The 15,996-nt window shown below is 53.2% G+C and overlaps 1 protein-coding gene across 2 annotated transcripts; it reads right to left on the bottom strand.

Moving 5' to 3' along the window:
- Positions 1-4,270: 4,270 nt before the first annotated feature.
- LOC149525467 (uncharacterized) lies at positions 4,271-7,989 on the bottom strand. 2 transcript variants are annotated; one of them, XM_089776840.1, is made up of 2 exons: positions 7,067-7,905; positions 4,271-6,871 (listed from the first exon to the last, which is right to left on the bottom strand). In XM_089776840.1, the coding sequence occupies exon 2, from the start codon at positions 5,742-5,744 to the stop codon at positions 4,707-4,709; it is 1,038 nt and encodes a 345-aa protein (XP_089632966.1). In that variant the 5' UTR covers positions 5,745-6,871; positions 7,067-7,905; the 3' UTR covers positions 4,271-4,706. The 2 variants fall into 2 exon arrangements, with proteins under 2 accessions (XP_089632966.1, XP_089632967.1); XM_089776841.1 differs by having other exon boundaries at positions 5,208-6,871; positions 7,067-7,989.
- Positions 7,990-15,996: the final 8,007 nt, after the last annotated feature.

Here is a 15,996-nt window from a genome sequence, read left to right as displayed (position 1 = left end):
ATGAGAAACACATGTAAGATAGCGAAGCAAACGGAGTTTTAGTCATTATTGGTTACAAATTCTGCTGATTACCTAATGACTATGCGCTTCAGTCAGGGGAGCTGAGCTTTGAACCGATAGAGTTTTCAACCTTTGCTGTCCATTGGAGCACGTGGCTCTGATCTAATGGAAGGTGTAGAGATATTCAAGATCATAGAATCCTCGGGCTGGCAAAGATCTTAGGAGTCATCGAGTCCAACCCCCTGCCCAAGGCAGGACCAACCCAACTCCATCATCCCAGCCAGGGCTTTGTCAAGCCGGGAATTCAAAACCTCTAGAGATGGGCATTCCAACCCCCTCCCTAGGGAACCCATCCCAGTGCTTCCCCACCCTTCTAGGGAAATAATTTTTCCTAATATCCAACCTAGACCTTCCCCATTGCAACTTGAGACCATTGCTCCTTGTTCTGTCACCCCTGAGAACAGCCTCTCTCCTTCCTCTTTGGAACCCCACTTCAGGGAGTTGAAGGCTGCTCTCAAATCCCCCTCACTCTTCCCTTTTGTAGATACAGAGCATTCAATGGCATGTTCAGCAGAGACAGTCAAAAGGACAAAGGAATAATCCTTGTGTGACACAGTGGGAATTGCGTTGGCTCTGCCTGTATGCGGCCCGCGGCCCGTTTGTTTGTGGCCCACAGTGCGGTTTGGGCTTATGCAGGTCTCCGCATGTGGCCCATGGGTGCAATCCTTTGAACGTGGCCCCCACACTCCATAATGGTGAGGCATCTCCCAGGCAGGGTGAGCATTGAATGACGCAAGCGGATGGGCTGGCTGGAACAGATGGGTACAAGCTGTCTGCGTTCCCAGCTCTCAGGGAGGAGATACTGGCAGCATTGGGGCATTGTGGGAAGTTCTTTGTATTCATGCCCCTCAATGCGAAAGAAGTTATTTGCATATATATTTGCATGTAAATGCAACCACACTTAAGTTGCGGCCCTCGGCATGTGCTGAGTATCATTGTGGCCCCCGGAACTTCCAAAGTTGAGTAGCCCTGCTGTATGGGATTCCTACTGACCTGTACATTTCTGTGGTAACCCCATGTGTGCGTGCCTCAGTTTCCCTGGGCACTGCACTGGAACCCGGTAGGGGATGGGAATGTTGGCTGTGACTGTCACTGAGGGGGAAGCTGCCCCAGGCTTCCCCATCTTAGCAGGTACACAACAAGAGCTCCGGCTGTCCTGTAACCTCAGCCTGGTTGGGGGGGAAGCAACCAGGTGACACCTTGACTAGGAATCTGAACAAAGGTGGGGGTGGGGCTGCCTGGAGGGCTGGGACCCATTGCTGGGTGGGTGAGTTAGTTTTTCGGCTGGCTTAGGGAGAAGGCAGTCTGGCTGGCTTGGGGGGTAGGCAAGGGCCCAGAGCCAGGATGGATTGTACTGACCACTCCTGTAACAACATGTCTGTTCCACGCTGTGTCCCCGTGACCCAATAACGCTTCTGTTCTACCGGCTGGCTGAGAGTCACGACAGGGTTGCAGGGGCCGGTCCCCCCATCCCCTCACCCCCCACCCTGGCCTTTCTATGGTGCTTTCCAGCTGGGGACAAAAAGCATCCGTCAACGAATCCCTCCTCACGCCATGCTGGAGGAGCAGCTACCGTTGGGCCTAGTCGATTTAGAATCCCACGTCCCAATGACAGTCAATGAGGTTTACTTGCCTCTGTGGCTTTTTTTATGTTTGTCCCCATCTTCCATTCAGCTTGGCAAGGAATGGACAACGACAGGGAGGTCCGTGATGGTCGTTTCACAGAAGGGAAGCGGAGGCGCGCCGGACGATATTAAGATCTAGGGCTTGCAGAGCTCTTTCCTCAGCAGATCACAAAGGGCTTGACAAAGGGGGCCTGCCCCATGATGGCCATTTTACAGATGAAGAAACTGAGGCAGAGGGAAGGAAAGGGACTTGACCAAGGCATCCCGGAAAGCCAGAGCAGAGGCCCACTCCAATACTCGATCCCAAGCCCTCCATCAGAGGGGGTGCCCTGGGCCCTTTCAATCATCTCTGGAGCCCCATGCAGTGTGGTCCAGGAAGTGCAGAGGGCTGATTAGGGAGGGACACAGTATAGTCCAGGAAGTGCAGAGGGCTGGCCCCTTCCACCCCAGGCCTGACCCCTTCCAGAAGCACAGAGCCAGGCAATTCTATCAGCCACTCTGTCCTATTCACAAGGCCTCACTGCCCCCCAGATCATTTGCTCAGGGTCTCTTAGAAGGTGTTTGCCAGACCCCTGGATGTAAGCTATAACTCTTGAGCCTCGGTCCTTTATCTCCAGAGCATCCTTCCACACACGAGGCTACCCATGAGATTACTAACATGAACACAGGCTGAAGCTTTGGCCCAAAGCTGGCGCGATTACGGAGGGGTGGCTGTTCCTAAGAGGAGCGCAGGGCTGCAAAATGAACATTTTGCCCAGGAGAAATTTCAGGCCAAAAATCTTGGTTACGAAAAGTCACTTCTCCGAGGGAAAATATTGAACTGGTTTGACATGAACATTTTTTTGGTTTCAGAGCAAAACCTTCACAGGAAATGACCAGTCCTGTTCCCACTGAGAGCGCTGCTTTGGGTTTAGGGTTTTGTTTCCAAAACCAAGAAATAACACCTCATGTTGGCATTTGAGATTGACATTTCTAGACAAGATATTGTTTCATTTTAGCCTCTTGGCCTCCACAGTGGCAGCAAAGTGGCGCTACAGCTCCAAATGAGGGAAAAAAATGTATTCTGGGCTTTTTTCACCCCAAATCATATTTTCTCCTTGGAAAAGTGTGGTTTAGATGGGTGTTTTTCAACCAGTGGTAGGAGTACCCTTAGGGGTACTCCAGAGAAGTCTAGGGGGTATGTTTACACCACTGAAATGTGGAGAAAATTGAATTTTTGTCTTAAGTTTTACAGCGCTTTATTATTTTTGCACTTTTCACACCCAAAAATTTCCTTGTTCACCCGACGACTGTACAATTAAGTTGTTTAAACAAATGTGCTGCAATGGGAGAAAAAAATGTTGTGTCTGAAATCTGTAGGTCCTGTTGGTGTGTGTGTGTGTGTGTGTGTGTGTGTGTGTGTCTCTCTCTAATTATATATATTAGCTGGAGTTACCAGGCGTTGCTCAGGACAGTTGATATAACTGAGGTGAGGGAGGGGGAAGGGAGCCGTGTGTCTGCCGCTGGTGCCCAAGCCACCCCTCCACTTCCTTGTCCTTCAGCTGGCCTTAGTGAGTGACTGTCCCCGCTGCTTCCCCAGGGAAGCCACTTCTCCTCACGCTGCCAAGCTCCGTGCAGCTCTGGGGAGAGGCGTCGGTCTCTCATCTCTTCCCTCCCAGTCCCCTAAAACCTTCTCCTAGATGACAGGTTATCCCATGCAAAGTTTGGTTGTGATAGCTCTTATAGGGTACGTCTAAACTACATGGCTCCGTTGACGGAGCCATGTAGATTTGTTTATTTGGCAAAGGGAAATGAAGCTGCGATTTGAATAATCACAGCTTCATTTAAATTTACATGGCTGCCGCGCTGAGCCGACAAACAGCTGATCAGCTGTTTGTCGGCTCAGCGCGCTAGTCTGGACGCTCCCCTGTCAACATGAAAGCCTTTTATCGACCTCCCCGGTAAACCTCATCCTACGAGGCATAACGGGGAGGTCGATAAAGGGCCTTCAGGTCAGCGTGGGAGCGTCCGGACTAGCGCGCTGAGCCGACAAACAGCTGATCAGCTGTTTGTCGGCTCAGCGCGGCAGCCATTTAAATTTAAATGAAGCCGCGATTATTTAAATTGCGGCTTCATTTCCCTTTGCCGATCAGCCTAATCTACATGGCTCCATCGATGGAGCCATGTAGTTTACACACACCCATAGTGTCCCAGTTATTAGCGCACAAACATGCAAACATTCTCCTTTATATATAATATATATATATTGCAAAGGGGGTACTTTATCAAAAAAGGCTGAGAAACACTGGTTTAGGTGAAAGTGTATTTTAATGGAAAATGTTCTGGACGAAGCAATTCAACCGTCTCTATCGATAAGGTTTAGCTAGGCCGTGACCCCAAAGAGAGTTCTGACACCCTCCCCTAATGTGGAACTAACAGGGGTGGCAGCTGTGGGCTAGGACAGTAATGGCATAGAACCAATTTTGATCACAGAGGGTATGTCTACACTGAAAAGTTAGTTCGAACTAACGGACGTTAGTTCGATCTAACTTTCCTAGGTGCTACACTAGCGCTCCGTTAGTTCGAATTTGAATCGAACTGAGGGTACGTCTACACTACAGCGCTAGTTCGAACTAACTTAGTTCGAATTAGTTAATTCGAACTAAGCTAGTTCGAACTAGCGCATCTAGAACTAAAAACTAGTTCGAACTAGCGTTTTGCTAGTTCGAACTAGCGCGTCCACACTGATTGGACGCAGGGGGGCATTTAAGGGCAGCTGAAACCGGTTCTGGCAGGGCATCAGGTCAGCAGTTGCTTTGTGTGGCTGCTGTCTGAGGCTATCTGAGGCTCGTGCTTAAAGGGACCCCCCCTGGACAGCCGGTTCTCAGCTTTTCCTGCTTGCTTGCCAACCTCGCCGAGGGACAGCAAAGCGTCGGTCTCTGTGCCCGTCTGTGTCAGTGCTTCCCTTCGGGGGGGACTGCCGCAGGTGGCAACATGGAGCCACGGCTCGCCCTGCACCTTCTGGTGCACGTTCTGGACTTGCTACTGCAAGCCTGCCAGCAATGGCTCGAGGCTGCCTGGCACCACCTGGGGAACGTCAGCCCCCTGCCTCTCCGCCTGGCCGCCCTGGGGGCCGTGGAGGAGCCGCGGCGGCGCCCCGGCACCGGCGTGCCCCGCCGCATCTGGCGTCTGGACACCAGCAGCGACTGGTGGGACCGCATCGTCCTGGAGCGCTGGGACGACCGACAGTGGACCCAGAACTTTAGGATGAGGAGGGACACCTTCCTGGAGCTCTGCGAGTGGCTCGCCCCTGCCCTGCAAAGAAGGGACACTCGCATGAGGCCCGCCATCCCCCTCCAGAAGCGGGTGGCCATCGCCCTCTGGAAGCTCTCCACGCCGGACAGCTACCGATCCGTCGGGAACCAGTTCGGCGTGGGGAGATCCACTGTCGGAGCAGTGCTCATGCAGGTACGGCGCTCGTCGGCCACCGAGCCGGGGGGGAGGGGGGCTGCGAGGAGGGGATGGGCCGCCCCAGGGACAAAGGGGGGGGGGGAGGAGGCGAAGGCGCCCCGCACCGGAGGGGTCGGGCTGTCCCGGCCGTACTACACGCCGCCAGGGGGGTTGCTTCCGGGAGTGGGGCGCGGGGCACTGCCAGGGCACGCACGCTCCCAGCCACCCGGGCGCCCCACTGATTGACGCTTTGCTGTGTCTCTCTCCGCAGGTGGTCAAGGCCATCAACCGGGTGCTGCTCCGCAGGGTGGTCCGCCTCGCCAACCCGGATGCCGTCATCCGGGGATTCGGCGCCCTCGGCTTCCCCAACTGCGGGGGGGCCATCGACGGGACGCACATCCCCATCCGTGCCCCGGAACACCAGGCGTCCCGGTACGTGAACCGCAAGGGGTACTTCTCCGTCATCCTGCAGGCCGTGTGTGACCACCGGGGACAGTTGACGGACATAAATGTGGGCTGGTCCGGCAAAGCACACGACGCCCGGGTGTACCGGAACTCCTCCGTGTGCCAGCGGCTGCAGGACGGGACCTTCTTCCCCGACCGCCACATCAGGGTCGGGGACGTGGACATGCCCGTCTGCCTGGTGGGGGATGCCGCCTACCCACTGCAGCCCTGGCTCATGAAGCCCTACACGGGACACCTCAATCCCTCCCGCCAGGCCTTCAATAACAGGCTGAGCAGGGCCCGCATCGTGGTGGAGGGGGCCTTCGGGCGACTGAAAGCCCGCTTTCGATGCCTCCTCACCCGTCTGGACCTGGCTGAGCACAACATCCCTCCCGTGGTGGCGGCATGTTGTGTGCTCCACAATTTGTGTGAGCGGAAGGGGGAGGCTTTCTTGCCAGCCTGGATGGCTGAGGCTGACCGCATGGCTGGACACTACGGTCAGCCCCGCACCGCCGCCGTCCGGGAAGCCCAGCGGGGGGCCATCCGGATCCGGGAAGCCCTGCGGGAGAGCTTCCAGGTGGAGGAGGAGGAGGACTGACCTCTCCCTGCATGCCCCACCGGGGCCTTCTTCCACCCTACCCCCCCCTTCCCCTTTCCCCTCCCTACCTACTGTCAAATAAAGACACCTGTTTTTCCAACAAAAACGTCTGTTTATTTCACAGAACTGGGGTGGGGGAGGGAGGAATGAAGGTGGGAGAAGGGAGGGGGAAACCTGGGACGAGGGAGCTGGAAGGGGAGGGGAGGGAAGGGAGGAAGGGAAAGGAAAGCTCAGGGGTGGGAGTCTGGGTGCCTCTCCCGTCTCGCCACACTGCGGGTCCGGGGGCGTCGGTGGGGAATGGTTGTGGAGGGGGGGGCAGAGAGGACAGGGGGTGTGGAGGAAGCAGGAGCGGAAGCAGGAGCGGAAGCAGGAGGAGCAGGGGGAGCAGGGGGAGCAAGAGGGGGAGCAAGAGGGGGAGCAGGGGGAGCAAGAGGGGGAGCAAGAGGGGGAGCAGGGGGAGGAGGAAATGGAAAGCGGTCTAGCAGGCTCTGGAGGTGGCCTCGCAGGGCACGGCCCTGCTCCTCCAGGGCCTCCAGACTCCTCTGGCGCAGCCTGAGGTCCTCCTGGACCCAGTGGTCCTGGAGACGGAGCTGTCGGTCCAGGAACCGGAGATGCCGCCTCTGGTAGTCCTCCTGGTTCCTGGCTGTCCTGCTTGCCCGGGCGCGGGCGGCTGCTGCAGGCGGTGTGGTGCGCCCTGCAGTCCCCGGTGCTGCAGCTGTGGTGCAAGAAGACCAGCGGTCAATTACCCCAGGGGCCCAGGTGTGTGAAACCCAGCTCCCCTCTGCAAGGCCAGGGCCCCTGCAGGATCCCCAGCTGCTGCTCCGTAGTGGGCAAGGCCCAGGCGCACGGCCCCGGGGCTCCCTCTCGCCCCAGCCCCCCGTACACATAAGGGGAACACGAGGGTACTCACAGGTGGACGCCTCCCCGGCCTCTGATGATGCAGGCGAGCGGCTCTGTGGGGTGCCTCGGGGGTCCCGGGTCCTGGGAAGGCTGGCGGCAGGCTCCTGGCTCTCAGAGCCCTCTTCCTCCTCCTCCGTGTCCAGGAGCGGTCCCTCTGCCCCGGGGTCAATCACGTCCCGGGGGGCAGGGACGGCATGAGGCCCCAGGATGCGGTCCAGGGCATGGAAGTGGGGGCAGGCCTCCGGGTCAGCCCCTGGCAGGCAGGCCCGGGAGTAGGACTGCCGCAAGTCTTTAATCTTGCAGCGCACCTGCTCCCGGCTGCGCTGGTGGCCCCTGGCGGCCAGGCTGGCAGCCATGCGTCCATAGACGGCCGCGTTCCGGTGGCTAGTGCGGAGATCGTGGACATTTGAGGCTTCCCCCCAAACCTCGATGAGGTCCACGATCTCCGCACTTGACCAGGCGGGCGCCCGCCTTTTGCGCCCCCGGGCAGGCTCCCGGGAGCCGCCAGGCTGGTCGTGGGGAGCAGTGGAGGGCTGGGAGCCCTCGGATGGCTGGCTCATCCTGTGGCAGGTGCAGGCTGTGCAGGCACGGGTGCTGGCAGCCTTGCAACTGGCACAAAGTGAGTAGCCAGCCCGTGGCCCTTTAAGGGCTCCGGGGCCGGGAGGGGGGCAATAGAGTTTCCCTGGTGTTGGCCAGAGTGGCCACCAGGGAAACCTGGGAAGCCTTAGCCTCCCACTAGTTCGAACTAAAGGGCTACACAGCCCTTAGTTCGAACTAGCTAGTTCGAACTAGGCGTTAGTCCTCGTAAAATGAGGTTTACCTAGTTCGAACTAAGCGCTCCGTTAGTTCGAATTAAGTTCGAACTAACGGAGCGCTAGTGTAGCGCATAGGAAAGTTAGTTCGAACTAACGTCCGTTAGTTCGAACTAACTTTCTAGTGTAGACATACCCTAACGGAGCGCTTAGTTCGAACTAGGTAAACCTCATTTTACGAGGACTAACGCCTAGTTCGAACTAGCTAGTTCGAACTAAGGGCTGTGTAGCCCTTTAGTTCGAACTAGTGGGAGGCTAGCCCTCCCCAGGTTTCCCTGGTGGCCACTCTGGCCAACACCAGGGAAACTCTATGCCCCCCTCCCGGCCCCGGATCCCTTAAAGGGGCACGGGCTGGCTACGGTGCCCGTGCCAGGTGCAAGCCTGCCAGCACCCAGCTAGCAGACCCTGCACCTGGCACGGCACAGAGACACCCACCCGATGCCCCCCAGCCCACCCCCTCTTGCCGGGACCAGGCTGGCGGCTCCCGGGAGCTTGCCCGGGACCGCAAGAGGCGGGCACCTTCCTGGGCTAGTGCGGACATCGTGGACCTCGTCCACGATCTCCGCACTAGGCACAGGAAAGTGGCCAGCTAGGGCAGGAGAGCTGCCAGCCTGGCCACCCAGGAGCAGGTGTGCATGAAAATCAAGGGGGTCCACTGAGACCCCCGACCCTGAGCCCTGAGCTTACAATGGCCGTCCTGGGTCAGACCAAAGGTCCATCTAGCCCAGTAGCCTGTCTGCCGACAGCGGCCAACCCTAGGGACCCTGGAGGGGATGGACTGAAGACAGTGACCAAGCCATTTGTCTCGTGCCATCCCTCTCCAGACTTCCACAAACTTTGGGCAGGGACACCACTCCTACCCCCTGGCTAATACCACTCCATGGACCCAACCTCCATGACTTGATCTCACTTCCCTTTAAACTCTGTTCTAGTTGTAGCCTTCACAGCCTCCTGCAGCAAGGAGTTCTGCAGGTTAACTATTTGCTTTGTCAAGAAGAACAACTTTCTCTTACTAGTTTGAAGCCTGCTACCCATTCCTTTCCTTTGGTGTCCTCTAGTCCTTCTTTATGGGAACTCAGGAAGAACTTTTCTGAATGCACCCTCTCCACCCAACCCCTGCTTTTAGAGACCTCTATCCTGTCCCCCCTCCGTCTCCTCTTTTCTAAGCTGAACAGTCCCAGTCTCTGTAGCCTCTCTTCATCTGGGATCTGTTCCCAACCCCTGATCATGTTAGTTGCCCTCCCCTCTCCCAGCCTTTCTCTTCCCCTCTCCCACCTCCTTTTCCCAGTCTCCCCCAGTTTTTTTCAATAAAGACAGAGTCAATGTTGGAAGAAACGTTATCTTTATTTTGTACATCAATAAAAAGGGGGGCTAGGGAAGGGTAAGTGGAAGGAGGTGAGGGAGGAATGGGGTACGAGCCCCCGATGGGGAGGACTGGGCTGGCTCTGCGGGCTTCTGGGGGTGGAAGCTCTCCTGCAGCCCCCCGATTGCCCCCTCTCCCCAGATGGCAGCCTGCGGCAAGTGCAGCCGGGCTGATGGCCGAGTGGTGTGATGTGCCCAGTGTGGGTACTCCGGGCACTCCAAGCCAGAACTTCTTTGTAAGCGGGGCACCCCTTAGAACTGTGTGTCCGAGGTGGGGGTCGGGACCCTTTAAGCGCAGCCCTCGGCTAGCCTGAGACAGCATCTCCATGCTCTAAGTCCTCCTTTTATGCCCTGCCGGCTCTGCTTCCGGCCATCCTTAAGCCCTGTTCAGAGTCCACTCAATGTGGACTTGCTAGTTCGAATTAGCAAAACGCTAATTCGAACTAGTTTTTAGTTCTAGACGCGTTAGTTCGAATTAGCTTAGTTCGAATTAACTAATTCGAACTAAGTTAGTTCGAACTAGCGCTGTAGTGTAGACATACCCAGAAATAGTGTGAATGAGAGATCTAAATCTGAACTCATCTGAAGAGCAACAAGTATTCAGATTTGCATACGTTCCTAGCCTGGATAAAGATTTGGCGGGTCAGAATAAGGGTGCATCTATGCTGCACCATAACTTGAAATAAGCTACGCAATTTGAGCGACACAAATCAAGGATCTTATTTCGAGGCTGTTTTCGAAATAGCTTATTTTGTCATTTGGCTCTGTCTACACGGCACCAGATTTTGAAATAAAGCGCTGTTCCAGAACATCCCTTATTCCTCGTAGAATGAGGTTTACAGGGACGTCAGAATAGCGAACCCTAAATAACAGGCTTGCTGTGAAGATGTAGGATAGCTATTGTGGGATGCTCTGGAGTCCCGAAATAGTGTTGTAGTATAGACCTACCCTAAGGGACTTGATTTTGCTTACAGTGACCAATGCAAAGTGGGAGTCATGCCAATGAACTTAATGGTGTGAGTGGTGTCAAATTGTGATAGTAAGTACAGAGAGAGGCCCAGTAAAAACTTATATTTTGATAGAACCTCTCCTTCTGAAAGATCCCAGAACACTTTAAAAACCGACACACAAGAGGAACCACTTCACACTTCAGTATACATGGCTTAGCCTGTTTTCGCTTAGCGCGAACATTTTCAGAAATGCATCTATAGTGTTAAATGAGGAATGACTGTAGTCCCCTGGGGGTCCACTAAAGGTATCCCACAATCCCTTGGTTCTGTTTTCTGTCTTATGGGCAGTGACGTTTGATGGACAGACAAGTTTTCCCACCGTGCCAAAGGAACAGAGGGCTAGAGCGGCCTCTTTCGGGGAGGGTGCTAGGGATACAGGTGTTTGGACTCAGGCCTGCAGAATGCAGTGTAGATGGGTGAGCCCCAGATTGGGACTCAAGATCCAACAATTCCTCACCCGGGGCTACAAGTGGGTCTAGACACTCAATTCCTATTTAAAAAACCCAGGGTTGGCTCATTCAAGTTCTATTAACCCCGGGTTTCTGTTGCACCATAGACAGACCCAATGGGACCTGGGTTTTGACTCTGTCCCCAGCAGGGTCCCGGTCCGGAATGTTTCCTCACTGGAGTTAGACTGATTTGTGTGTGGACTAAAAGGGGGCTTGGGAGTCAAACCGGAGTCAGACCCAGAGCTTGGTGTGCAGTGTAGACGTATCCTTTATGGTCAGTCTTGTTTAATACCCTGCGTGCCTGAGGCTCCAGCCAAATAGAGCTAGGACTTCCAACACACACTGTCTGGGCTATAGCCGGCACAGTGTGACCTGCTTTTACCAATGTCAGTGCCAAAACTGCATTTCCACTCCCCCATCTGCCAAGGCTCTTTTGTATTGTGTGTCAGCGGGTGTTGGAGATTTTCCTTTCAGAGCGCCATCAGTACGCAGGCGTGGGGGAGCCGTCCGCCTGCGATCCAGCGGGGGGTATATTGAGCCTGCTGGGAAGGCCCGAGAGACACTTCCTGTGGTGGTCTGGGCTGCATCCATCACACACAATACCTCAGGAACAGGGCAAGGGGTGTCACAAAATAAAACGAGGGAGAGAGGAACGTGCAGGCCACAGAGAACTGTTACAGAATAATTCTAGATGATCTTTAAAGAGGACTTGGATTTGTGCACAGCTGTTCAGCCGGCTGGGGAGGAATTTGCCAGCGTGGGTGGGACACCAAAAGACCGTGTCTAGAGTAGGGTATTTCATACCCAAGTAACTTAGGCAGCGCATCCTTATCGGAGCCTTGGTCTACACTGGGGCTTTATTTCTAAATAGCCCCCCTTAGGAAGAATTTATAGCATCCACACAACCAAGCCCCTTATTTTGAAATCTGGACTCCTGCTTTCTTCGGGGAATAACACTCATTCTGAAAGAGTGATTTCAGAAGACCAGGCGTGTGGATGCTCCGGTGCCACTATTTCGAAATAACGACTCCCCAGAATCATTGGAACGAATGACTCTCCAGTACTATTTGGGGTTCTAATTCTGAGGTAGCGCACATGAACAGAGCCGGCCTCAGACTCATTTTGAGGCTTCCCTGTCGTGCGGACATGCTACCTCGGTTTTGTCATTTTGGGAGTTCTCAAATGGATTTGAGAAATTTCAAAATCGTTTCCCAGTGTCGACATGCCCGGATAGCTCCTGCGCCAATGTGGCAGGTGACCCAGCACAAGTTGCTACTGTGTGAGCAAACGCTGCCTCCGTGGGCTTGTAACTGGCCTGTGTCCCCATGGATTGGGCCAACGGAGGGACCCGTAACATGCACCCGTTAGGGGGTCACACTAATGCCATCACAGACATGCCAAAAGACAAGGAGAGCCCCTGAGGAGTTCACTGTCGAAGGCTTTCTGCCCTCTCCCCTGACACCTACACCTGAGAGGAGCTTTAGCATTCAGAACAGTCCTGTGGAGATAAAAAAATATGCTGCCAAGAGGGCACAGGGTGCAGGTTTTCAAAAGAGTCTAGAATGCCCTCCCCTGAGCTCCAGTCGGGTGCAGCTGTCCTGCTCTCTTAAACTGGGCCATTCCAGCCTTAAAGCCGCCATCATTCCCAGGAGTCGACCTCCATCAATTCCCATAAGCTCTTTATCTGTGCTACTCTTTGTATCAGGTTAACATCCAGCAGGAACCCTCAGCGTCCCATTCATAGACTCCTAGGGCTGGAAGAGACCTCAGGAGTCATTGAGTCCAGCCTCTTGCCCAAAGCAGGACCAACCCCAACTCAATCATCCCAGACAGGGCTTGGTCAAGCCGAGACCTAAACACCTCTAGGGATGGAGATTCCACCCCTCCCTAGGGAACCCATCCCAGTGCTTCCCTACCCGCTTAGGGAAATAGTTTTTTCCCTAATCTGCAACCTAGGCCTCCCCCACTGTAACTTGAAACCATTGCTCCTCTTTCTGCCATCTGCCACCACTGAGAACAGCCTCTCTCCAGCCTCTTGGGAACCCCCCTTCAGCTAGTGGAAGGCTGCTCTCAAATCCCCCCTCTTCTGCAGACTAAACAAGCCCAAATCCCTCAGCCTCTCCTTCTAGATCATGTGCTCCAGCCCCCTCATCATTTTTGCCGTCCTCTGCTGGACCCTCTCCAATGCATCCACATCCTTTCTGTAGGCGGGGCCCCGAAACTGGATGCAATCCTCCAGATGTGGCCTTACTAGAACCAAATAAAGGGCAACACTCACTTCCCTAGATCTGCTGGCAATGCTCCTCCTAATGCACCCTAATATGCCATTCGCCTTCTTGGCTACAAGGACACACTGTTGATTCCAGCCCAGCTTCTCATCCACTGTCATCCCCAGGTCCTTTCTGCAGAACAGTGAGATGGCTTAGATGCTGTGCAAGTGAATAGAACTGAGATGGTTTCTGCTCCAAAGAGCTTGCAATGTAGGATTTAGACAACATGCAACCAGGGAATAAAAAGGTAAACAGGGAGGACAGATGCACTAGCATAAATTAGCAGTTTCAGGAGTCACAGGTGCTTTCTGGCCTAAGCAATCACAGATAGCTGTGATTTGCAGCCATCATGACAAAGGTGGATTCAAAGAAAAGTTTTAAAGGAGTGGAAGGCTGTGAGTGGCTTGATGGATTTTGATGGGGAGCTTGTTCCAAGCATATGTGGTGGCATGGGACAAGTAGATAAATAGATCAAGATATAGAAACAAACGTGGTGTCTGGGGACAGATAGATAGACGGAGAGAGAGAGATGTAGGCTGTGTCTACATTGGCACCCCTTTCCGGAAAAGGGATGCTAATGAGACACTTCGGAATTGCAAATTCCACGGGGGATTTAAATATCCCCCGTGGCATTTGCATGAACATGGCTGCTGCTTTTTTCCGGCTCGGGGTTTTGCCGGAGAAAAGTGCCAGTCTAGACGTGATCTTGTGGAAAATAAGCCCTTTTCCAGAAGATCCCTTATTCTGGCAAAACCCTGAACCGGAAAAAAGCGGCAGCCATGTTCATGCAAATGCCGCGGGGGATATTTAAATCCCCCGTGGACTTTGCAATTCCGAAGTTTCTCATTAGCATCCCTTTTCTGGAAAGGGGTGCCAATGTAGACACAGCCGTAGTGTGTGGGGATGGCTGGATAGATAGAAAGATAGACAGATAGATAGATTGATGGGGCATGTGGGGATAGATAGATTAGATTAGATAGATAGCGGGGATGTAAGGGGATAGATAGATAAATAAGATTAGATAGATAGTGGATGATTGGAGGCAGACATCAGGGCCAGCACATCATGTATTTCATATGCACTTTGTGTTACAACACAGCATGTCAGCAGCGTGCTAGCAAATTCTTCAGATGTTCTGTTGACACTTTCCCTGGCATCCTTTCACCCGCAGAGCCAGCTGGCAATGCATTGGTCACAACGAATCCAGCTGTACGTAATAAAGTCACACACATAAAGCTGAGTAGCTCATCATCTTCCTAAGACCAGAAGCAAGTGCTGAGCTCCCGTCCCAGTGGGAAGCTCGCACTGTGACCCAACATCGTGGGATCACACCTTGCGTCTGATTCACCACGCACGTGATCTTCAGTAGTCATTTTCAGTTTAGAAAAGAGGAGACTGAGGGGGGATATGATAGAGGTCTATAAAATCATGAGTGGTGTGGAGAGGAGAGGGCCGATAAAGAAAAGTTATTTATTAGTTCCCTAAGTAGAAGAACTAGAGGACACCAAATGAAATTAATGGGTAGCAGGTTTAAAACTAATAAAAGAAAGTTCTTCTTCACACAGCGTGTAGTCAACCTGTGGAACTCCTTGCCAGAGGAGGCTGTGAAGGCTAGGACTATAATAGAGTTTAAAGAGAAGCTAGATAATTTCATAGAGGTTAGGTCCATAAAAGGCTATTAGTCAGGGGATAAAATGGTGTCGTTGCCCTGTTTGTCAGAGGCTGGAGAGGAATGGCAGGAGACAAATCACTTGATCATTGTCTTCGGTCCATCCTCTCTGGGGCACCTGGTGCTGGCCACTGTTGGCAGACAGGATACTGGGCTAGAAGGACCTTTGGTCTGACCCAGTATGGCCGTTCTTATTTTCTTATGTTATGAGAATTTTTCACAAAACAAATAAACAAAAATATCCAAAATCAAAGTTTCCAACTGGAAATATCATAATGGAGAATTTCTACTTTTGTGAGCAGACTGAAATGATTGACAGTTCATGGTGAGCTATATATATATATATTTATACATATATATTTTTTTCATTTTTATTCTCCCGATTGGAAAATGGAGACATTTCATCAATATTTTCCCATGGAAAAAAGTCAGTTTCGATGAAACTGCCTACTCCATGAGGAAAAACTGGACCGTGGAAGGACCTGAAATGCAAAGACTAAACTCTGGTTCCTGCAGCAGGAATTTTTGATTCAAGCCTGTCTCATGCAGTCTGCAGAGTTCACCCTCACAATGGTATAGCCTGCTTTGGCTTATTTCACACCCAGGTAGCAGACCGTTTTGCCAGTGACTTCCATTAGCAGTGTCTGCAATGTCCAGCGAATAAGGAAGCAGTGGGGAAATAAGTGTGATTTGGGGGGTTGATTTGAAAGTACCAGGATTTGGGACATCCCTGAGCTGGGAATTTTGTAAAGAAAACATTAAGGACTGGATCTAGCATTCATTGAACACTCATTAACTTAAGTGGACTTTGGTTCAGGCCCTAAATGCTCGCAACGACTGATTGGCAGGTGCAAAGGAGATGGTTACAGGACAACAGAGACGTGAGAGCAACGGGGGGGGGGGGGGGGGGGGATCTCTGTTAGTGCCAGCCAGGTGTGGCCTGGTCCAGTGAGAGATTACAACTAAGGATTTCAGAAGGCTGGTATGAAGGCCATATTGGCACTGTCTGACAACAGGGATTGTTCAGGGCTCTGTAACGTTATGCTTTGATTAGCGCCTGCTTCCAATCGGGGCTGCCTTCGCCCAGCTTCCCCAGAACACCCAGGGTAGGTAATTATTATGAGCCCTCTCACAGAAATATTGAGATGACTTGCCCAAGGTCTCAAAGCCAATCCACGGCATCCCTGAGAATAAAAAAAAAAAAAAGCAGGAACTCAGTTCTCCCATGCACCTGAGCACCATCTGGGTCTGGGAAGAAGAGGGGCCATCCAAGATCCAACTATGGCTCCCCTAGACTTTGTTAGCCTGGCCTTGATATGAGTTAGAGCAGTCTAGGGGCTGCTCTTGACTGTCACCATTGGCACAGGT

The sequence above is a fragment of the Pelodiscus sinensis genome, chromosome 2, assembly GCF_052426305.1.
Source record: "Pelodiscus sinensis isolate ZL-2025 chromosome 2, ASM5242630v1, whole genome shotgun sequence".
Lineage (NCBI taxonomy): Eukaryota > Metazoa > Chordata > Testudines > Trionychidae > Pelodiscus > Pelodiscus sinensis.
Note: the sequence above shows the minus strand (reverse complement) of the source record. Positions and strands in the feature narration are given on the sequence as shown.